General features: G+C 45.8%; 1 protein-coding gene across 1 annotated transcript in view; it reads left to right on the top strand.

Moving 5' to 3' along the window:
- The first annotated feature begins 3,774 nt into the window (after nucleotides 1-3,774).
- Nucleotides 3,775-24,267, top strand: part of FAM192A (family with sequence similarity 192 member A) — a 64,017-nt gene continuing 43,524 nt past the window's right edge. The window contains exons 1-3 of the mRNA XM_029608732.1: nucleotides 3,775-4,398; nucleotides 9,301-9,435; nucleotides 16,819-16,917. Coding sequence (XP_029464592.1) covers nucleotides 9,312-9,435; nucleotides 16,819-16,917 — 223 coding nt within the window. The 5' untranslated portion in view covers nucleotides 3,775-4,398; nucleotides 9,301-9,311. The remainder of the gene's footprint in view (nucleotides 4,399-9,300; nucleotides 9,436-16,818; nucleotides 16,918-24,267) is intronic.

Raw genomic sequence — 24,267 nt, 5'->3', positions numbered from 1 at the left:
TTTAGTTTTGTCAATCTTGCTCTAGTTTGTAGGTTTATGGGTAAAAAGCTAAGGGTAGTACCTGCTGCTCTATGCAGATTACCCCAATCTGTACTGTCACACCTCAAGTTAATATAGGTTACTCTCTTTATTTCCATCCTCTAGCCTTTAGGCAGCAATAGTCCTTATCCCCTGCCCTTTTGAATCCCATTATTGTTGTCTTCATTACCTCTGCTGGGAGGGCATTCCAGGCATTCATTACCCTCTCTCTGAAGAAATATTTTCTCATGTTGGTTCTTAGTCATCCCCTTTTGGAGTTTCATACTATGACCCATAGTGCTACAGTTTTCTTTCCAGTGGCAGAGATTAGGTGTCTGTGCATCCCTGAAGCCTTGCCCCTATCTGAAGGTGTGTATCATATCTTCCCAGCACCTCCTCCAGTATATACAGGTGTGCTCATAAGTTTACATACCTCTGGCAGAATTTGTAAGATGTGTAGCATTTTAAGAAAACACGAGTGGTCAGACAAAATACGTCTCTTACTTTTAATGTGTTTCATATTAAACTATTCATCATAGAATAGCACAGTCATTAAACAAATCATAGCAATAAAGGAAATAATAAAATGAGCATAACTATCCCTTCGCAAATGATAAGCCCCTTGAAGAGGTAGTTGGGAAGAGGGTCATATCAGAAGTGGTGAACTCTGAGAAAACAGCTATGCCCCTACCTGTAACATCTGACTCATGTGTCTCTGGCCTCCAGCAAGGTGTTCTCCTTTGGGGAAGAACCATAGGGGTCTGGGGTACTGTTCCAGGGGACCAGGAGGCATGTTTGATGGCCCTCACCTAATTTGTGGTGTGCTAGTGGGGGGGGTTAACAAACGTGTAAATAATTAAATAAATAAACAAGCCAAGGAGCAATGAAAAACATTTGGCTGATGTCCAACAGAGGAGACCCCTCCTGAGGCAGCTGAAGTGTAGATTAGCAGCATATGGTGTTCTGCTGTAGCTAGCTTGGTGGGACTGAAAGCTGTGCTGGTGGCCACAAAGACAAATGGGGAGGCAGTTGTTCTTGCTTCCATGGCTGTGCTTAAAAAGGCTGTAGGAGAGGATATTAAGATTGGGGGGACAACCTGCAGGAAGAGCCAGGGACAAGGGTAGTGCTATCAAATGCACCACCCTACCTCCTAGATGACATTTTGCGAACTTACCTGAGTGCCCTAGGGGAGGTCATATTGGAAATTTCTGTAATCCCCCTGCCATATAGAAATGTAGAGCTGTGGCAACTCCTTCAGGCACCAAATTAATACCTGGTTCTAGAGGAACAGCAGAAAATGAGGGGGTGGTTTGGGATCTTTCACCTGGGCTACCCCTACTTGATATATTATATTACCAGTGAGGAAAAGTGCTACTACTGCCAAAAGCCAGGACCTAGCCAGGTGGGGGGAGGGAGGCTGGTGAACCTACCTATCTCTTCCCCCCCCCCCCCCCCCCAGGGCCTCTAAGCCTAGGAAGATTGCTATGGCTTCACATCCTGCTGTATCTAGTGGTATTGCTGCTGAGTCATCTAAATCCAGGAGGATCCCAGAACATCTGAGACCTCAGGAGTGATCCTGTTGGCCTCTAAAAGGCCAGTGGTGAGGTGTCCTCCAGTATCGTTCTTAATTCTCCACCCCCAGGGAAAAAAAACCTGAGAACACCACGGGTTGGAGAATGGGAAGGTAACCTCCAGAGAGGTGGGAATAGATAAGAAAAAGGAGCCTCAGAGGTGGGGGTAAGTAAGAAGAAGAAGAAGCCTCAAGGTGGTCTCACACCCCAGCAGTACCATGAAGGTTCCTGAACACAGAGGAGCAGCAGAAGTTGAGGGAACTCTTCCACTGATCCCCCGTTCTAAAATGTTGGAAGGACTGAGGAGGATAAAGGTGGCAGTGAAGGGAAGAACTGGGAGACCCAAGGTCATCATCCCCAGTGGAGACTTTACAGTTGTCATCTTTGCCTTCCCTTAGGGGGCTCTTATGGTGGGGTTGGATCCAGGGTTTGGAAGAAGGGAGACTGTTTCTGCAGCAGACTGTCTCCCCCCCCCCCCCCCCCAATAGCAGAAGAGACAAGAGAGAAAACAGCACTATGAATTGGGAACTGTATTTCTTCATTGCCAGTTGGCAGGAGGAAGGGTTTTGTGGTGGGGTAGACATAGATGTAGAATCACCCCATGAAACATGCATGCAGCCTCTTGAGATGCTCCTTGCTTCCTTGGGTCCAGGACCTCCCACCCTCCTGATAAAGATAAAAGCAACTTAGCTGTTTTAACATCTCAGCTAAGATGTGACATGGCTTAGAAGCACATGCATTGTGTACATTTTGTAAGGTAGTGTTTAGTTTGTGGATATTTTGAATATTTTGTAGTGTTTGGTTCCCATCCCTACTAAGAGAGAGGCAGGGGAGGTAATGGTGTGGCTTTGTTCCTTTTCCAATTTTGTATCAAGGAACAGGGAGTACTGGATCTTTTTGCGAGTGAAGGAACACCGCCAGAGACTGAGTATTGTCATCCTAGAAATGCGAAGCAGGAGTGACAGTCAGTTGGTGCAGTGAGTTGTTAGAATGTCCCTTCGTGGGGTAACTGGGGTTGTCAGAAATAGTTCTGCTTTATCTTTGAATTTTGGAAGAGCACTGAGATTTTCAGTCTGTTGGGTGGAGAGGCACCTGACAGTTATTTGAGGTAGGTTTTGTAATCACTCATGAAGTGTGGGGTCTAGTTGGCATACCTGGGAACTCTCTGGATTTGGGCTGGAGACTCCAGAATTTTGAAAAAATTGTTGGGTCTCTAGGCCAACAAACAAAAACTCTGGGTGTCCTGCTGCAGAAGAATCCCCAGAATAAAAAGGGGCTAGAGCAGCATCTGACTGAAGGAGGAGCATCAGTCTGTAGGGCAGGAGGAGGAAGAGCAGGAGTGTCAGACCCCCTCATGGAGAACAAGAAATGGGCATTACGAGCCCCTCTAAACAGAGGCAGGAAAAACAGCAGCATTGGGCACATGCAGGGAAAATGAAAGAAGGGCAGTGTTGGGCCTGCAATGCAGAAGGAAGAAGAGGAATTTGGGTCTTGGGAAAGAGGCGGTTGCTGGGCCTAATGGAGATCTGAGTTGAGGAGAGAAAATGAGTGTGCGTGGGTGTGTAGAAGATGGAGGAGTGAGCGAGTATGTGTGGAAGAAGGAGGGGACTGTGCATTTATGTGTGGAAGAAGGAAAGATGAGTGTGCATGTGTGTGAGGGAGAGAGGAGAATGCATTGGGTGTGGAAGAGTGAGTGAGTATATATGTATGGGCAAGTGACACTGCAGCTGTGTGTAGAAGAGGGAGAGGAGTGAATGAGTATGGCTGTAGGAATGAGGAGTGAGAATGGGCATGTGTGAGAGTGGACAACTGTGTGGGGTAGTGAGGAGTTTGTGTACATGCTGCTATCTACCCCTGCCAAGCTCATGACTGGAGATCAAAAGTGCCCAAGTATGCTAAGTGGTTAACATGCGGGGCTGGGTGGGATGCCTTGGCCTTTCCTTGCCAAGTTGAACTCGGGGTCTATTGTTGAAACAGATCCCTAGTTCCCATTGTGGGGGTGGCTGCCTTTTTCAGCCCCACCCACGTTCATTAAATGACGTGAATAGGTCAATAAGCATCCTAGAACTACACGTCCATGCAGGCACTGGAGTACAAGCAGGATTGTATCAACCTGTTCTGAAAATCTGAAGACAGTTGCTAACGCTAGCTCATACTAATCCCCCCCCCGATCCAATCTTTGTCCCCATCAGCCACTATCTCTGCTTGAGCGCCAGTACCGCTCGGCCACTGTAGTCAATTCCTGTTTTCCAGCAGCAAGTCTGCTTCGTTGGGGACACTTTCCTGCGTCACTGCCCAGCCCATCTTTCCCTTCGGACCACTAACAGTGCATCTCCCAATCCTTGCTGCTGCTTTGGCTGCATGAGTTGGGGGTTGGGTTTTTTTCTCTTCTTGTTGTCTCATAGCTGTATCTGACACGGCCGTCACCTCTTGAAAACGCACATCGGCCGTGCAAAGCCTCGGCGCAGTGACCCGTTGTGCTCTCTCTTTCCCAGAGGAAGAGCTCTTAAACAGGCAGGCGCCCCGAGGACACTTTTCCCCGCAGCACCGCCCGACCCGTGTTTTCGGCCGGAGCACAGATTGTGTAACACCAGCCTCCGTCTCTCCGCAGGCCTTGTACTGAGGCTTTCGCTTATTTGTCGGTACTGGGTTGGGTTTTTTTTTTCCCGTGCCACGGGACTGCTTCCGCTATGGTCCCTTCACCTCTCTAAAACAGTGAACGTTGGACTTGCAAAGTCTGAAGGCAATGTCCTGCTGTAATCCGTCTTTTTCCTGTTAACAACTTTCTTGAAAAGTATTCTACACCCAAGTAAGTATAAAACAATACTTTTTTTCCCCCCAGATTTGCATATATGTGTATATTTTCAGTGTGGCCTGCCCCTGTCCCATATACAGGGGGGGGGGGGGGGTGAGCCATGTTTATGAGGTCTTGCAGTTGGCGAGATGGACTCTCAACAACAGCAGGAAACAATGAGCGGTAGCACAAACCTGCCCCAGAAAACGGGGGCGGTTGTTCCCAGTCCTTGCATTTTATTTTGGGCGGTAGATACTCGAACTTTGTATCGGAACGGGAGCAGTTCTGTCTGTTTACCTTTCAGTGCTGATTACATACAATTGCCATACTTCCCAAAGGACAAATGTTGTCTGTCCATATGGTACATCAGTGCTGCTGTACCAGGTAATTAAGTCTCTGGCCATTGATCCAAAGGCTGATCCTGCAGATGAGGGTCATTCCTTCCAGGAGGGTAACTATTTAGCAAGCAGCACAAGGGGTTTCTTTTAATCCCCAGCTTCCCTCCCGATTCCTCTGGCATTTGCCACACCAGGGCAACCCACTCTTTCTTTGCAAGCTCTTTTTCTCCCTCTAAAAACTGCTCAGAGGATCTGGTTGAGAATATGTGACATCAAAGATATGTACTGGATACCAGCATTCCCTGTACAAAGTCAGTTAATTTTTAAGGGCAATAGGAATTCACTTTTCCCTCCCTATTCCTCAGCTTCATTGAAAATGAACAGTATTTCTCACCCCATCTCATGAGCATGGCTGAGTTTGTCTGGGAATTCTATGGTGCAGCAGAGAGGGATGCATGACTGCTCTGAGCTATGCCGATAATCCCTGTACATGCTATCCTGATGATACTATCTGCAATAAAATTAACATCTTTGAAAAGTGATCTGAGACAATTCAAGGAGTGGTCAAGTGCCTGGCAGTAAAGATTCAGTGCAAAAAAGTGCAGATATCTGAAGGAGTAGTATATGATGAGATTAGAAACTGATGAGCACCTACTAGAAGAAGAATCTACTGGTGATTGTGTCTGATCTCAAGGTACCACAACAGTGTCTAATAAGACCCGAGGAATGCTCGGTTGCATACACAGGGGCATAACCAGTTGAAAAAAAAAAGGTAATGCTGTCTCTATATAGGTTGTTGCTGAGACCTTACTTAAAATATTGTGTCCAATTCTAGAGGGCATGTCTCTGAAAGGATATAGATAGACTGGGGTTGTTCAGAGAGATGCTTCCAAAATAATGCTGGGACTGCACCAAAAGCTATATGAGGTGAAACTTAAGAATCTAAATATGCATACAGTGCTGGATAACTTCTCAGTCAAATCACTCAGGCATTTAAAATTCAGGGTTTGGTGCCTAATAGAAGAGACACTGGCAATGGAGACCAGGCCATGGAGCGGCGTGGCTGTGCAGTACTATTGCTGCGAGACAGAGGAGGTAGAAGTGGTGTGAAGAAAAATGTATGGAGAGAGAAGGGAAGAGCAAAGAAAATCAAAAAGGAAAAATAAAGGAAAAGAAAAATGGGCAAAAAACTAAAAACCAGACAAAAAATAAAGAGCAAAACAGCCAAAAAAATAAAAGGAGAAAAGCAAAAAAGAAAATCTCCCTGGTTCCTAATTTGTTTTGGCTGTTTAGGTTTACCTCTCTAAGAAAAACAAGGCAATAAGTCCATTCAGGCAGTGAGGTAAACCTAAACAGCCAAAACAAATTAGGAAAAGGGGGAGAAAGGAGAAAGCATGTATATCATGTTATTTTGACCAATATACAGTATGCAAATTTTTGCAGAATTTTCACACTTTGTGCACAGAATTCCCCCCAGGAGAAGTAGTTCTGATGTCCTTATTGATCAGAACTACTACTCCTGGGGGGAATTCTGTGCACAAAAAAAAGAAAATTCTGCAAAATTTTGCATACTGTATATTGGTCAAAATAACATGATATACATGACAATCTTTAAGTAATTAATTTAAAATGTAATACAGAAAAAAGTTCTTAATTAAAGATGCAGAGTTTTAAATACTTTGAACAGAATTTCCCTAGAAGTACATTGTAAGAATGTCTCTTCCAACCTCCCTCCCTGCTCCCTTGGCCATTCTTTCACTTTGTCTTCTCAGGCCCCCCCCCTCCCCCCCCCCCCCCCAGCTCCTCCACTTCCCTGCTAGGCTCAACCTTTCCACTCTATCTCTACCCCCAGAGTTTGACCCTTTTCTCAGTACTGCCCCTTACATAAGCTCCTGTCCCTCTCTCGTGTACATAAACATCCCCTCATATAGGCTCCCTCTCTTTTGCACACACACAACCCCCTTCACACAGACTCCCTTTCTCTCTCATGCATACAACCTCACACAGGCTACCTATCTCTATCTCTCACACACCCCTGCACATTGGCTCCCTCTCACACACATCCCCTCACACAGGCTCCTTCTCTCACAAACACCCGCACTTACTCACATACGCACACCAGCTCCCAATCGCTCACACACATACTCATTCCTTTACAATCTCCTCAAAGACTCCTTCTCTCTCCCGGTGCGCACACACCCGCCCCCCCTCGCGTGTGCTCTCTCCCTGGATCGTGCGTACACACTCGCTCACTTCCCTACACGCAGCCTCACTCTTACTGGGGCCTGCTCTGCTCACGGCACGCCAGGGCTTGCCTCGCCATCTTTGCCGTGAGTGGGATGTGCACTGCTTGCAGCACACCGAGGCCTTTTCTCTCTGCCGCGATGCAGCATGCCGGGGCCTGCTCTTTCTTTGCCGCCAGCAGGATGGGCTCCGCTATCAGCATGCTGTGGTCTGCTCCATCTTCACTGTGGCAGAATGGGGTCCGCTGAGGCCTGCTCCAAATTCTGCGCAGAAAATGGAAATTCTGTACAGGGGGGAATTCTGTGCAAACTCTGCGCTCTGCAGTAGTGCAGAAGTTCCCCAGGACCATGCAGGCAGTAAGGTAAAACCAGGACTGGATCAGCCTGCTTTTTGTCTTTGCTGCTTCCTCTCATAGGCTTCCCTGGGCTCGAAGGAGGGTTTTCTAGGAGGATTCTTTTCTTGTTTTTGCTTTTGAGTTATTTGGTGAGGCCTGGTCCCCCAGCAAGAGAGAGGAAGCTTTGGAGGAAGGGGCTGCTGCTCACTCAAGCTAACTCTGGTTCCTTTTTCCCTTTTGGTTAGTTTGAGTATTTGGTGTTTTGTTTTTTACCTTAGACAAGTTGCCTTGGCTTTCTCCTTTCTCCCCTCTTTCCCTTTTCAAAAGGAAAACGGTTATTTTCCTTTTTTGTTTAGGTAGTCATTTTTCCCCAACCTTTTGTTTGCTGGGGAGAAAAGCAGGGAAAGAAGGCAGCCAGTAGTAAGCCTGCTCCTGCCTCCAAACATCAGGGGATCATTGAATGACCTCAGGGCCCCACTTATCAATGAAACTGCCTCGCAAGCTGAGTCTTGTAACTTCCTGGTGTCCCTTTCCCCCTCCCTGCCAGAAAGTTCTGCTGGGATGCTGGTGGGGGACCAAGACTACAGCAGCCTCCAGGGAGAATCAGGATTCGGTGGCCTCTGAACCCCAGGGAAAGGTTGGGGAGGCAGTCCTTATCCCCCCAGGAGGAGAACATCATGCCTACCCTAACCCCCGGGAAAGAGCATCCTAATTTTCTCCGATCCATCAGGAGAGAACATCCTGGCTGTCCCTGATCCTGTAGGAAGAGAGATTTCTATCATCCTCCCTGATCCCCCTCCCTGATTAACAGGGAGGGAATGTCTGCTGTCCCTGACCACCAAGGAGGAGATATCCTGGTTGCTGTTATCATCCAGGTAATGCACACTTTAATCATTCCCAGCACCCGGGGAGGGAACATCTTATGATTCTCCCTTTGCTGCAGGGGAGATGAGGCAATGGTAGACCCTCATAGATTAAGGTAAGGCCTCCAAAACGGGACACAATAGTTCTTGTGGGGTCTTGCCACAAGGGTATAATTGGTTCCTTATTTCTACTAGTTATACACCCTACCACTGTGGTACCTGACCTTCTGGCACTTTCTATGGAGAAATTTCAGCTGGTTTACAGTCTGGTATGGATATCATTATGAATTTATGTGGGTCACTACCAATGCTGCTACCTGTGTCAGATCATGTAATTGCATATCCATTCATGTTCATTCTCCAGTTTTTTCTGTCCTTTATTTCCTGGCTACTCTAGCCTCCAAGTTCATTCCCCCTGTTATTTGTATCTGCGCTTCGGCCTTCTTGTTATATGGTTTTTTGTTAAGTTAACCCCCAAGTTTGATGTAAACCGGCCTGATATGAAGCTTGTCATGAAGTTCGGTATAGAAAAATGTTAAATAAATAAATAAATTCAGCACAAATAGCACTTTGCACAGCAAGCTGGGGAAGCAGAGAGAGAGAGAGAGTTGAATGCAGGGCAAGCTGGGGCCAGGGGAGACAGTATGGGAAGATGAGTGAGGTGAGGTAGGGAGCAACACTCCCACCCCCACCTTATCCCCTGGTGACTTTGTTCCCTTGGTGGATCTGGCAGCAGGAGCTATTGACAGCACAGTCTCTCTCTATTCTGGGAGAGCAACAGGGAAGTGGTAAAGTTTAAACAAAAAAAAAAAAAGCTTGGACTACTTCAGTCTCTAGGCTCACACCTTCTCCGCCTATTCCTGAATATCACGAGGGGAGGGACTGCTCCAGGCTCACCCCTTCCCTCCTGATCCCTGCATGCTGCCTAGGAGGGAAGGGGCTGGATCAGGAAGCAGTTCTCTACTAAGTGAGATTCAGAACAGCTGGAAGATAGCAAATCTTCAGCCAGCCTGCTGCCCTGCCAAAATTTTACCACCCAGGCCTGGTCATGGCACACTCATCCTGCTATATATGGGAAATAGCATTTACAGTAAGCAAACTTGCTTATTGCTCCATTATTATTTTTTTGTTTTAATAGCTTATTCCATTATGGATGGAGACCATGGAAGTGATCTTATTAACAAAAGATTTGTGACTGAATCAGAACTAGAAGAACGACGAAAGAAGAGGCAGGAAGAATGGGAAAAAGTTCGGAAACCTGATGACCCAGAAGGTAATGGAATAGTTTCATACAGACCCTATCTGAAAGCATTTAACCAACCATTGTATGTTGCTGCATCTATTCGCCACAAGAACACAGCATAAAAGAATAATAATAATAATACTTTGGGTTTATACAGAGCCTTTTGTTCAGAAAAGACCCTTTCAATGATTTACAACAAGGGCTGGTAATGTTTTTGGGCAGAGTGCCAAAAACTACACATCTGCCATGGAGATATTTGGTGTGTTGACATCTGTCTCTGGGAGTGGGAGAGAAATTCCCTGCCAAAGTTCTGTGTCCTCAGAGGTGGGGGAGAAAGTCTGCAGCCTCTACTTATCCAGCATTTTCTTGGTGTTCAGAGAGGTGAATCCCGAACCTGTGGGTTATGCACTTCTACCAGCACATGGAGATGGAACAAAGCTGACGTCACAGTACATATACTCCTGCAGCGACAGCAGCCTGCCTGTATTCTCCGTCTCCAGCAGATGGTGAACATGCATCTACCTACTGGGGATTGCTTAAAAAAAAAATTTTTTTTCAGAGGAGAAGAAAAGGATTATTCGTCCTGTTCTTATGTGGTGGTACCATATGGTTCCTCCCTCAGTTGAGAATTCCTAAGGTGATTTTCTTGGTTCCGGTAGCTGGTTTTTCAAATGGTGTGGGCTTAGCTGTAAAATAAAAAACAAAAATGAAATCCAAAAAAAACAGCTGAAAGGCAAGCAGGTGCAGGAGGCAGAGTATGGCAGTGAATGTCTGTCCCTTCCCCCTGCAGCCAGAGACCGACCCTGTACTCATCTGGGACAGCTTGAGCTCAGGTAAAGGGTAATTAAAAAAAAAAAAAAAAAAAAAAAAAAAATCATAGAGAGAGAAGAAGGGGAGTTCAGTAGGGATTCCTCTTTCCCCCAGTCTCCATGCTTGGCACGTGATCTGAAGGTCGTTCCTGCCTCCGGGGGATCTCGGGGGACATGGGCAGCATGGTGGGTTGAGTGGCCTTTTTGGCTAGACCCCACTCTCAGGCTCATCTTGTTTGCCACGTGGTAGGCCACAGCGGTGTTTTTATGTGCCCAAGACTTCTTTGTTCAGTTTTCGTCAGTTCGTGCTTTAGGCTCATAGGAGCACCTACTGGAGTGCCCAATTGTGCACGTACGCACACACACGCACACACTATCTGAGCATCCTGGGGGAGCTCAGTTTATGCGCTTATCAAGGCACAGTGGTGAGCGCCTAATTTTTAGGGGCCTAAATTTGGGGCGCACTATTGTCAGGTGCCTATTAGAGCATATTAACAGTCTGATGGCACCCATGGCAAAGAAGCCTAAGCGCCTTGCTCTGTGTGCTGCTTGTCATATTCCATTTAACTTGTGTCAACCCTGTTTGGAGGCTCTGGGAGAATTGCCTCTGGCTGATTTTACTAAGCCCGATTCTTTCCAGCCTGGTGCGGGAATGGAAAAAGAGCTGTCAGAAGGGTCGTCTGATTTTGGAGCTCCCCTAACTGGTTTGTCAGCAAGGGTAGGTAGTTCAGTGGGCACAGGGCAGGTGCCCCCTGGTTTTGGCATGGATCCCTCTGCCTTTTCTTGGGTAGAATTGTTTCAAGGACTGCAGCCTTTTTTTTTTTTCTTCAGGCCCAATCCTCAGCCCCGGTCAAACTTAACAGGTCAGGGTCACAGGCGATGAAATCCTATGCTGCGGGTAAGCGTCAGGGTATGCCCAGATCAGCTTTCGGTCATCCCAATAGGAGACCCAGATGACATGGATGATGATGCCAATCCTTACTCCCTGGAGGATGGGGAAATTCCTCCGGGATTGGAGCAGTATAGAACTATGTTGTGGTTCTTTCATAGTCATGAGTTATTGGCTCTGATTTCCCAGACATTGAAGATGCTGGGAGTACCTAGGGCTGAATCCATGTCTGAAAAATCCCATTTTGATTACTCCGTGTAAAGCCTCATGTTTCTTTCCTATTACGGAGGCCATTCAAGAATTAATTGATCTTGAGTGGGGCACCCTGGGAGCTAATTACAAAGAGGGACGAGTCTTATACTTTAAATTATTTATTATCTTGTATTTCTCATTTAGATTTTTACTGATGTATTTTATTTTACTTGTTAATTGTATTTGTATTTTCTGTAAACCACCATAGTGTATTTTTGAATATCGGTATATAAAACCTATTAAATAAAAAATAAATACCCCCTGGACCCACCTGCGAGAGAGCTATTTCGCTTTCCAAAAATGGATGTGCTTGTGTATGCTGTTACCAAGTGGCCAACTATTCCTGTAGAGGGGGGAGCGGTCTTGAAGGATGCTTAGGATAGAAGAACTGAGGCCATCTTTAAGCAGGCCTTTGAAGCAGTGGCAATGAATTTGCAGATATCTTCTTCTTGTTCCCTGGTGGCTCGCGTTTGTTTGCTTCTGTCTCAGGAGGACAATGAATCTGGTGTGAATGTCAGGGCAGTGATGGAACCAGCAGCCACCTTTTTGGCAGATGCGGGCTGCGATTTGGTCCGCATTTCAGCCAGAGGGGTAACTTCGGTAATAGCAGCCAGGCCACAGTTATGGCTGAGAAATTGGTCGGCCGATGCAATCTCCAAGTCTAACCTTATGAAGCTGCCCTTTAAAGGCTTGCTGTTGTTTGGGAGTGAGCTGGAGAAAATGAACAATAGGTGGGGAGTCTCCCAGGTTCCTCTATTGCCAGAGGATAAGAAACAGATGCCGCGCTCCTTCAGCATGAGAGGTTATACTAGGGGATCCAAACGTTTTTGAACCTACAGAGGAGTAGCATTTCAGAGGGCTCAGTCCTTTCATCCCAGGCAGCCCAGAAGGGCGCAGGCTAGCGTAGTGGAATCCACTCGAGCCTTCCAATGAAGGTGTGCTGACCCACCCCTGGAATCAGGAGATAGTGAGTTGCCTCTCTCTCTTTTATTGGAGATGGGTCAAAATCACGTCAGACCAGTGGGTTCTGGAAGTGAAACAAGATGGCTATGCACTGAAGCTTTACAGTGTTCCTCGGGACTTATTCAAGGTATCTTCCTGTAACTCTCTGCAAAAGACACAGGCAGTGGAGTGTACTTTAAGTCTCTTGTCTGCAGGCTGTGGTTCCAATGCCCGCAGACTCAAGAAAATACGGGCCGATGTTCCATTTATTTCATTGTGCCCAAGAAGGAGGGCTCTTTTTGCCCCATCCTGGATCTTAAGGGGGTCAACTGTCAGTTGCGGGTGACCCTTTTTGCATGGATACCTTGTGCTTTGTAATAACGGCGGTCCAGTCAGCGGAGTTTCTGACATCTCTAGATTTGTCTGAGGCATAACTGCATATTCCCATCCAGCTAAAGCATCAATGGTTTCTGCATTTCGTGGTTTTGGGATGCCATTATCAGTTTCGAGCGCTACCTTTTGGTTTGGTCACTGTGCCCAGAAGGTTTTCCAAGGTTATGGTAGTGGTGACGGTGGAATTGAGAGAGGATGGTATCCTTGTACACCTATACTTGGATGACTGGCTGATTTGGGCCAAGAGTCTGGAAGAGAGCCTCTGGATGTCGTGCAAGGTGATTTCCTTGTTGCTTGAGCTAGGTTGGGTGGTAAACCTGGCTAAGAGCAATCTTCAGCCATGTCAGTCACTAGAGTATCTCAGTGTTTGATTTGACCTGAAGCAGGGCTCTGTGTTCCTGCCGGAAGGCTGCATTCAGAAGCTGATGGCGCAGGTGCGTCTGTTGAACATGATATGTCCCATAGTGTGATCTTATCTACAGGTTCTTGGTTTGATGGCAGGGACCCTGGAGGTTGTGCCATGGGCGAGGGCGCATGTGCATCCTCTTCAGCACTCTTTGCTGTCTTGTTGGAACCCATACTCACCTGCAGTGGTGGTTGGAAGCAGAGCATCTAAGAAAAGGGGTTTCCCTAACATCACCGAACTGGCTAGTACTTGCGACAGATGCAAACCTCCAGGGTTAGGGAGCTCACTGTCAGGAGCTTGACAGCGCAAGGGCACTGGAGTACAGAAGAGTCTGTATGGAGCATCAATGGGCTGGAAGCCGGTGCCGTCCGGTTGGCATGCTTGTGGTTCGGCGACCAATTGCAGGGTCAAGCGGTCGGAATAATGTCTGATGTGCAATGACAGTGGCTTACATCAATTGTCAGGGAGGAACCAAGAGCCAGCAAGGTTGCAGGAAATAGCCCAACTTATGGAATTAGTGGAAGTGCATCTTCAGTAGATCTCAGCCTCGCACATTGCAGAAAAAGACAATGGTAAGAGCAGACTTTCTTAGCAGACAGAGTCTGGATCCAGGAGAATGGGAATTGTCAAACGAGGAATTTCAGCTAATAGTGGATGACTGGGGCCTTCCGTTTCTAGACCTGCTGGCAACTTCTCGCAATGTGAAGGTTCCTCATTTCTTCAGTCGCAGGAATGATCCAAAGTCCTTGGGCATCAATGCCCTTGTGCAGGAGTGGCCAGAGAGCAAGCTGTATTCCTTTTCTCTCTGGCCCCTGTTGGGTAGAATGATTCGGAAGATCAAGAGTCACAGGGGGATAGTGCATCTGGTGGCACCAGATTGGTGTAGGAGACCGTAGTATGCAGATGTTCTGGACTCTCCCTTCCGGTTTCCGGCGCACAAAGATCTGCTGTTGCAGGGGCCTGTTGTTCATGAAGATCCAAGTCAATTTGTCTTATGGTATGGCCCTTGAGAGGGCTCCGTTGCCAAAGCTTGGATATTCTTCTGCGGTGATTGCCACCTTGCTATGCACAAGAAAGTTTCCACTTCCTTAGCCTATGTGAGGGTTTGGTGGAGACTAAGGAGTTCTTCCTTGTTTGGTTAAGATCATGCTCATTTTGGAATTTTTGGAGGATGGCTTGAGTAAAGGGTTGGCCCTTAATTCCTTAAAGGTATAGGTGGCAGTTCTTTCCTGTTTCCGAGGTCAGGTGAATGATAGAACCTTGTCAGCTTATTCAGATGTGGCCAGTTTCTTGAAAGGCATGAAGCATCTTCATCCTCCTTTGCGGTTACCGGTGCCCTTGTGGAGTCTTAATCTAGTTTTGATTTTTTTTAGTGGGCCCTACTTTTCGACTGATTCGTAACCTTTCCTTGCAGTTTGAACTTGAAAATGGTGGTTCTTGTGATAATTTGTTTGGTGCATAGGGTATCCGAACTGCAGGCCTTATCTTGTTGGGAGCCATTTCTACCAGTGACTCCGGGGCTGATAAAGCTGCTTACTGTTCCTTCTTTTTTACCAAAAGTGGCAGACCATTTTCCTTTTGTCTTTGGACAGGGAAAGAGATGCAGAGGAATATCGCCTCTTATGGCCCTTGGATGACAAGAGACACATCTTGAGGTATTTGGACACAACCTCTCAGGAAGATGGATCGCCTGTTTGTTCTCCATGGTGGAAGTAAGCAGGGCGAACCGGCATCACGGGCTACAGTAGCCTTCTGGATTAAGGAGGTAGTCACAGCCGTGTATGTGGATGCTGAGGAGCCGTTGTCTAGTCAGGTTAGGGCTCATTCCACCAGGGCTCAGGTAGTGTCATGGGTGGAGATTAGATTGTCTCCCATTAACATTTGCCAAGCTGTGATGTGGTCCTCCTTACACACCTTTTCCAGGCATTATCGCCTGGATGTTCAGGCCCAGGAGGATGCAGCCTTTGCACGTGCGGCTTTGACTGGACCGCAGGCAGCCTCCCACCCTGTTCAGGAGTAGCTTTGGCATATCCCACTGCTTTTGGATTCACCTGTCAGAACGCTAAGAAAGGAGAAACTAACTACTTACCTGATAATTTCCTTTTCCTTAGTTCAGACAGGTGACTCCACCTTCCCACCCTTGGCTGCCAAATGGTTGTGCTATGATCCTCCTGCATGGCTGTGTGTTCCAGGAAGTACTAGTAAGTTTCAATCCAGTCCCTAGACTAGTGGTAATACATTCTTTGAGCTCAGTGTTTTCCTGTTGGCTGAGTGCTGGAATGGTTATCTGTTAATAATCAAGTTTGTTAGTTTGCCCATAGTTGGCTTTTGCAGAGAATACTGGCGGACTGATGTCACTCCAGGGGTATATATACTGTGATATCAGTTTTGCTTTGTCTCCATCTGCTGGTAGAGGTGCATAACCCATTGGTTCTAGATTCACCTGTCAGTACTAAAGAAAAGGAAATTATCAGGTAAGTGATAATTTCTCCTTTATTCTCTCTGTGCTGCTGGTACCTCATTTTGAAAACTTGCAGGCTGGCTTTGCTAATCTCACGATGCGCAATTTAGCTGAACTAGTCTGCAAATTGTGAAACTGAGCATGGTGCTAGTATTACAAAGCAAGCAGTGTGCTAGGAGGGCAATCTTTGCATACATCATGTGGCGTGTATGCTGAAAACGTTTCCTTTCATTGAACTGACTTAATTATGTTGAGCCCACGCAGGTCTGTTCAAAAATGGAATCTCAGAGACCCATGCACATGGTCATTTTTGGCTAATTCTCATGATGCTCCAGTAAAATGTATCACAACCTAACATATACATAGTAACATAGTAATGACTGCAGAAAAGGACCAAATGGGCTATCCAATCTGCCCAGCAAGCATCTCATGGTAAAATCTGCTGTGCTGTGCTTGTTACCCTCATGTTTCTCTTAAAGGTAATATTGGTCACTCTGTGCAGTTATCTCCAAGCCTTATGATAAGGGGAGTAATATTTATAGTCAAAATCAAGAAACTGTCAAACCCATAAATTACAGCTAGCAACATTTTTACGGGTGAGGAGCCTTCTTGAAAATTCAGTCGATGCTGCTTGCCGTCCTTTGCTTTTGGGCTTGGCTTGTGCTTTTTTTTTCCTTATGTTTACATATGAGTACCCCAGTCCGTAAAAGTCAGAGCCCGTGTTGGTTGTCATCTGAATCCAATTCCCATTTTTCCGCCCTGCCTTCGGCGCGGAGAGATGTTGCAGTTGTGTCAAAAGCATCAAAGCCTATTGGTTAAGGGTAGTAATCCTTATGCCTTCTGATTAAGAGTAGTAACTGCTGCACCAAGCAGGTTATCCCCATGCACTCCTTTTCTTCATTCCCATCCTCTAGCCTTTAGGGATCCACAGTGTTTATCCCACGCCCCTTTGAACTCTTTGGCTGTTTTTGCCTTCACCACTTCTTCTGGAAGGGCATTCCAGGCATCCATCACCTCTCCGTGAAGAAGTATTTCCTGATGATGATTCTGAGTCTTATTTCGTGCCCACTAGTTCTACTGTTCTCTCCAGGATCAATATAGTTACTAAACCCATGTGGTTCTGAAGAATTGCACACACTTATTTTTAAAACTTATTTTCTGATGAGAGAGATTTAAGAGCTGTCAAAGGGATGGTGCCATTGATAAACATAAGTAAGTAAAAACTATTTATTCCTAATGTGCGTGTGTTTTTCTTGTACAGAATGTCCAGAAGAGGTCTATGATCCACGGTCCCTATATGAAAAGCTCCAGGAACAGAAAGAACTGAAACAGCAAGAGTATGAAGAACAATTTAAATTCAGTAAGTGCCCAGCTGTATTTTTCTAAGCCAACAATGAGTAATTGCACAATTGGGACTGTCACAAGGAGTGGGCAAGCAGGGCAAACGCTCTCCGTGCCAAGCCAGGGGGGGAGTACCATGATTGCCTTTTGAGTCAGAGCACATGAGCCTGAAAGAGAAGGGGTGTGACTGAAAGCAAGTCTTGCCCAGGGTGCTGTTTTATTCAGTGACTGCTTTGTGCACAATAGGCCAGATGCAAGCAGAAAACTCATATTGTGCAGCTTGTGGGATTTATTATAAATGCCAAACATTGTGTGCATTAAGCTAAATATGTTCATAGACCTCATGAAGCTGTTGATCATTGTCTTCTTTAATCAGAAGCAATAGCAAAGTTTCCTGATGTTCTGACTTTGACCCCTGCTTTACCGCTGCTCTGTGGCCGGAGCAGTAGAATCTGCCGCTTGCCATGGAGTTGTGGTATTCCTGCTGTCGGCTGCTGCCATTGTCTGCCCCAGCCCTGCAGTCTGCTGCTGTCTTCTGTTCCATGATTAACATTCCACATGGGGGACAACACATGATGACATCCATATTCAGCAGCTGTGCGGCTTGGCTAGTTAGCCGGATATACCTATCAGCTAATTTAGCCCTTTCTTAGTGTCCAGTCAGATGAATCCAGAGCCAAGTGGGTTATGCTCCTCTACCAGCAGATGGAGTTGGAGCAAGCTGACATCACAGTACATATACCCCTGCGGTGACATCAGCCTGCCAGGATTCTCCGTCTCCAGCAGATGGAAGACGTGCATCTCCCCACTGGGGATTGCTTCATGTTAAAGAATAGGAGAATTCAGGAAATTTGCCCCGCTTTCCTGCAGTGATACCACTTAGTCCCTCCCACAATTGAGAATTCCTGAGGTGATTTCCGTGGTCCCTCAGACAGGTGCCTTGGTCTGTTGGCTGATATCAGTCGACTTGGACTTAGCTGCTTGAGTAGCTGAAAGGCAGCAGGTGCAGGAAGCCGAGCGCGGCGGCAACGGCACTTGCCCTCTCCTCCCGGCAGCCGGAGACCATCTCTGTAATCAGTCAGGTGGGGCTGAGCTCCAGTATGTTTATAAAAAAATAAATAAAAAAAAAATAAATAAATATATATATTATACAGAGATGTACAGGAAACTTCCCCTGGGCTCCGTACTCGGCACTTCAGTTCGATGTTTGTTCCAGTCCGTGGGCAGCCTGGCGGGTTGAACAGCCTCCTTAGGCTGAGCCTGCACAGAGGCTTTTTGCCGCATGGTAGGCCGCAACGGTTTTCTGTGCATTTATTAAGGCTGCCCTCTACAGGATTGTCGGTCCGGCATGTGCGTCTAGCTGGGTGTCCAGTGGTGTGCTCCATTTTTGGGCACCTAGTTGGGCTTGTAGTCTGTGTGCCCACGTTAAGTGATGTTTCTCTGCGCTCAAGTAGTATTGTGCGCTTACCTTTTTGGCCGCCTAGGTGTGTGCGCTTACCTGTTGGATGCAAAGGTTTTGTGCGCCTAGGTGAGCGCTTAATTAAAAAAAACAAACCAAAAAACAGCTGGATGTACGCCTCCGGCCACCGCTAAGCGCATTGTCTGCTATAATGGCACCTATACCTAAGAAGCATAAGTGTCTTGCTCTTTGCAGTTGGCCAGAGGCGCAGGTAGGAACCTTGCCTGGACCTTCGGTTAAGCACTGAAGCACCCCTATAGGGGCAGCAGAACCTCTGGATCGGGATCTGGATGGCACGGATGATGACACCGATCCTGCCTCTCTTGAGGATGGTGAAATCCACCCCCCCTCCCCCCCCACCACCAGGTTGGAACTGTATAAAACTGTTTCCTAGCGTGTAGACAGATGGACTCGGGACCAGTGAGTTTATGCTTCCCTGCCAGCAGATGGAGACGGAGCAAGCTGACATCACAGTATATGTAATCCTGCAGTGACCCCAGCTTGCCAGTATTCTCCGTCTCCAGCAGATGGTGAATGTGCATCTCCCTACGGGGATTGCTTTGAGCTTTTTGAAAGGAGAAATTTGAAATTCTAAATTCAGGAAAAGAAAGCCCTGCTCATCTTTGGTGATAACTAAAGATCCCTCCCCCCCAGTTGAGAATTCCTGAGGTGATTCCAGGAGCTGGGTTTCCCGGCATGGACTTGGTTGCTGGTTCAGCTGAAAGGCAGCGGGTGCAGGAGGCCGAGCACAGCGGTGACAGCAGATGCCCTCTGCCCCCACAACTGGAGACCATCTCTGTACTCAGCCGGTAAGCTCTGCTCAGGTAAGGTTTAAAAAAAAAAAAGGGAGAAGGCGCACGCACAACCTGTGCACAAAGTTAAGCGCATAAAAATGTGTGCATAAAAAGTGCGCCCAAAAACCGAGCGCACAATGTGTGAGCAGAATTGACGCACTGTGCACAGAAAAAGGAGGATCAATGAACACCAGGAGTTCTTTATTGAGCACAGAACATAAAAAGCCTGACTCAGGCCGAGTTTCGCTCGTTGAGCTGCTTCATTGGCTTGCAAAATAAATATAAATAAATACATGTAAAAACATATATAGACATATAAAAACATATACACCATACATAAATAAATTATATAAAATCAAAATAATATTGACAAACTTAATCACAAAACAAACACATATAATTCAAACATGGTCTATCCACTGGTCTATCAAGTTTAGTGTGTAATTAATATATGTACGCATATATATTTATGCATAAAAATTGTTAATTAATGAAAGTGCTAATAACAAACATTAGTGCAGTCTATAGACCAAAAAAACTGTTACCATCTCGCAGTCTAGCTAAAAAATGTAACAAGTTATTTCTAGCATGACTGAGAGAATGAAACAACACTACAACCACTCATTCATTAAGTGTGGAGAATCACGAATGATAAAACAGCAATATAAAAAATAATACGAAGGACCTCATTCACTCACTACCACAGCACATATATGAAACATATGTTTCAGTCATGCTAGAAATAACTTGTTACATTTTTTAGCTAGACTGTGAGATGGTAACTTGTTTAAATAAGTTGTTACTTCGTTTCATTTAAGTGAATTGTTTCTTATTTTTAATTATGTCTGGCTTTTCAGTACATTGAAAAAGATCACCAGATGTATGGAGACAAATTATCAGCAATAGAATGAATAGGTACAGTTTTTTTGGTCTATAGACTGCACTAATGTTTGTTATTAGCACTTTCATTAATTAACAATTTTTATGCATAAATATATATGCGGACATATATTAATTACACACTAAACTTGATAGACCATGTTTGAATTATGTGTGTGTGTTTTGTGATTGAGTTTGTCAATATTATTTTGATTTTATATAATTTATTTATGTATGGTGTATATGTTTTTATATGTCTATATATGTTTTTACATGTATTTATTTGTATTTATTTTGCTAGCCCCTGAAGCAGCTCAATGAGCGAAACTCGGCCTGAGTCAGGCTTTATGTTCTGTGCTCAATAAAGAACTCCTGGTGTTGATCCTCTTTTTTTTTTTTTCTTTGGTTGTTACCACAACATTGGATCAATTTTCGATCTGTTTCTTTGGACCCGCACTGTGCATAGGACAGGGCAGCAGAACACACACAAGAGTGCGCAAAAACAGCTGCCACAGCCTACCACACGGCGTGCAAGAATAAAGCTTAAGTGCAGGGCCTAGCCCACCGGGGGCCGCTCAACCTACCAGGCTGCCCAATTCCCCAACCCCAACGGGAGCAGGAACAAACGTCGGCATGGTGCACCAAGAACGGAGACCAGAGGAAGTCCTAAAACTCCTCTAACTATCTCTGATTTGGGTAAAACTTTCTCCCTTTTTTTTTTTTTTTTTTTAAAACCTTACCTGAGCAGAGCTTACCGGCTGAGTACAGAGATGGTCTCCAGTTGCGAGGGCAGAGGGCATCTGCCGTCACCGCTGTGCTCGGCCTCCTGCACCCGCTGCCTTTCAGCTGAACCAGCAACCAAGTCCACGCCGGGAAACCCAGCTACTGGAATCACCTCAGGAATTCTCAACTGGGGGAGGGATCTTTAGTTATCACCAAAGGAGAGCGGGGCTTTCTTTTCCTGAATTTAGAATTTCAAATTTCTTCTTTCAAAAAGTTCAAAGCAATCCCCATAGGGAGAATCATGTCCACCATCTGCTGGAGACGGAGAATACTGGCAGGCTGGGGTCACTGCAGGATTATATATACTGTGATGTCAGCTTGCTCCATCTCCATCTGCTGGCAGGGGAGCATAAACCCACTAGTCCTGAAAGCATCTTTCTACACTAAGGAAAACAAATGATCAGGTTAGTAATTTCTCCATTGCATTCCTTTCATAAAGATGAACTGCCACCTCTAGAAAGACTAGGGGGCACTCCATGAAGTTAGCATGTGGCACATTTAAAACTAATTGGAGAAAGTTCTTTTTTACTCAACGCACAATTAAACTCTGGAATTTGTTGCCAGAGGATGTGGTTAGAGCAGTTAGTATAGCTGTGTTTAAAAAAGGATTTGATAAGTTCTTGGAGAAGTCCATTGCCTGCTATTAATTAAGTTGACTTAGAAAATAGCCACTGCTATTACTAGCAATGGTAACATGGAATAGAGTTGGTTTTTGGGTACTTGCCAGGTTCTTATGGCCTGGATTGGCCACTGTTGGAAACAGGATGCTGGGCTTGTTGGACCCTTGGTCTGACCCAGTATGGCATGTCCTTATGTTCTCTGATTTCCCAGACTGGTTGATTTGACAGGAGACAATGTGTAGTGGTAAATAGAACCTGCTCTGAAGAGAGGACAGTTTTAAGTGGAGTGCCTCAAGAATCAGTTCTGTTCAATGTCTTCGTGAGCGACATTGCGGAGGGGTTAGAAGGAAAATTTTGCCTTTTTGCTGTTGATACTAAGATCTGTAACAGAGCGGATATGCCTGACAGAGTAGAAAGAATGAAAAGCGATTTAAGTAAACTTGAAGGGTGGTCGAAGATTTTGGCAGCTGAGATTCAATGCCAAGAAGTGCAGTCATTCACCTGGGGTGTGGTAATCCAAAAGAGCTGCATGGGATGGGCGAAAGACTAATGCGTATGGATCGGGAGAGGTGAATGTGTCTGGCGATCTGAAGACAGTGAAGCAGTGTGGCTGGTCTGCATCGAGAGAGAAATATCCAGCAGGACAAAGGAGAGGTTGTCCTTGGTGAGGCCTTACCTGGAGTACTCTGTTCAGTTCTGGAGACCGTATCTCAAAGGGATACAGGATGGAAAAAGGCCAGAGGAAGGTGCCCAAAATGGTGTGGGGTTTGTTTCAGACCTTTGAGATATTAAAAACTGTACAGCTAAGAGTCACAATATGAAACTCCAAGGGGGATGACTCAGAACCAACATTTCTTCACAGAGAGGGTGATGAATATCTTTGATGACCTCCCGAAAAAGGTGGTGAGAACAAGAACAGTAAATTTTAAAAGGGCATGAGATAAACGTTGGCATATCCCTAAAAGATTGAGGTTGGTAACGAAGACATGGGGTTGATAACGAAGACATGGGGTAACCTCTGTTAACTTTAAGTGAAACATCTCTGTATGAGAGTGACCTGTGTGGAGTGGCAGTTACTACCCTTAACAAAATGCATGGGGAGTAACCTGCTTAGTGCAACAGTTACTACCAGAAGCCACTTGCTGGGCAAATTGGTCTTAATCTGCCAACATTGCTATGTTACTATGTTTGTTGTTTGTTTTTTTTTTTTATCTGCCAACTCAAAACCCTCTGGGGCTTGAAACCTGCTCAGTAGAGCTTGCAAGCCTGAACAAACCAGGTGTCTGGCCACGGGGGGGGAAAAAAGGAAAAAAAACCCCAGTACCTGAGACTCCAAACAAGAAGGCAGCCCAGTGAGTGGAATCCTGCTGCCCCAGCAATATGTCCTCCTGTCCGCTGGAGGCAGAGAATAGCAGATATTGTCTGGATGCACAAGTAGCAGTGACATCACGGAGACAGCTGTGTTCTCTGCCTCCATCTGCTGGGGATGGGTGAGGGGGAACAACCCACTTCTCTCGACTGGTGTAGTAGGATAGTGAGGAAGAGTAACTTTGCAAAGTTAGTCAATCTATTTTGTTTATGCTGTGCAAGAGAGATGGATCTATGTGAGGAAGACAGGGGAGGGAGTTGGTTCTTTGGAGATGGGTGTTTGTTCCTATGTTGGGTTTCAAAAAGTAGGCACTCCAAGATCTTTTGATGCACTCCAAGATCTTTTGATGCACTTTGTCTCTGCTCAGAGGTCAATGGATATTTAGAGGAAGCAATCCCTGATATCTTATTGGGGACTGCACATTCATAATGCTGGGAACATTATGGGGATCACAATCGCTGAATGACTTCTGGTATGCACACCGTCTCCCTGAATGGGAGGGGCGTTTCAGCTACCGTCAAGAGGGCCAGAATCTCGCAGAACCCAGGTAAACAGAAGGCTGATGTTGTCTTCCCCCAGGAAACTCCTCTCCCATACAGAATATGCTAAACTACATCGAAAGTGGCTGGGCAGGTGTTTGCTGCATCTTTTCTCTCTAGGAGCAGAGTGATATCCATTTTTCTTTATAAGAATCTCCCCCACAGAGTGGATAATGCATACTCAAGGGCTTCTTCGTTATTTTGGAGGCTGACAACCAATCACACTTGTTAATGTCTATGGCCCAAATAAAAATCAAAGGAAATTCTCTCTTTCTCTCCAATTGATCCTGGCCAGTTTTGGAGCATCAGTTTTATACCCAGGAAGAGACTAAAACATGTGCCAGATCCCATCTCTGGGCAGGCAGTTCTGGGAAGATTTAGGAGCCTGGGTCTCTCTTATAATGCCCCTCTCCTAATTTGCTACCCTGTATACCTGAATGTTCCAAATTCGTTCTGCAAAGGTTCAATACTTATTGCAAATAGCAGAGGCAACAGTGGGCATCCCTGCCTAGAACCCTACTGTACCACAACATTATTGGAGTACCCTCTATTAATTTTTATCCAAGCGGCCAGATCTTTATATAGTGCACGAGCCCACCCCAGAAAGTGATTCCCCAGGCACGTCTTCTCCATCACCTTAAAGAGGAATGGCCAGTGCACCCTTTCAAAGGCTTTTTCAGCGTCCACTGCCAATAAGATAGAAGGGCAATGTTGGCTCCTAGCATAACAGACCAGATTTGTAATCTTATGCGTCCTGGCAAGAAACTGGATGGATCCGGATTACTGCCCTTAAGCGATGAGCTAAAATGTTGGCTAAGATTGTCCATTCTCTCTATCTATTTATTTATTTATTTGTTTGTTTGATTGAAGTTTTTGCTATACTGACATTCGTTAGATACATCATATTGGTTTACATTAAAAACATA

Source organism: Rhinatrema bivittatum, chromosome 7, assembly GCF_901001135.1.
Source record: "Rhinatrema bivittatum chromosome 7, aRhiBiv1.1, whole genome shotgun sequence".
Lineage (NCBI taxonomy): Eukaryota > Metazoa > Chordata > Amphibia > Gymnophiona > Rhinatrematidae > Rhinatrema > Rhinatrema bivittatum.
The sequence above is the reverse complement of the archived record's forward strand: the minus strand, read 5'-3'. Positions and strand labels throughout refer to the sequence as shown.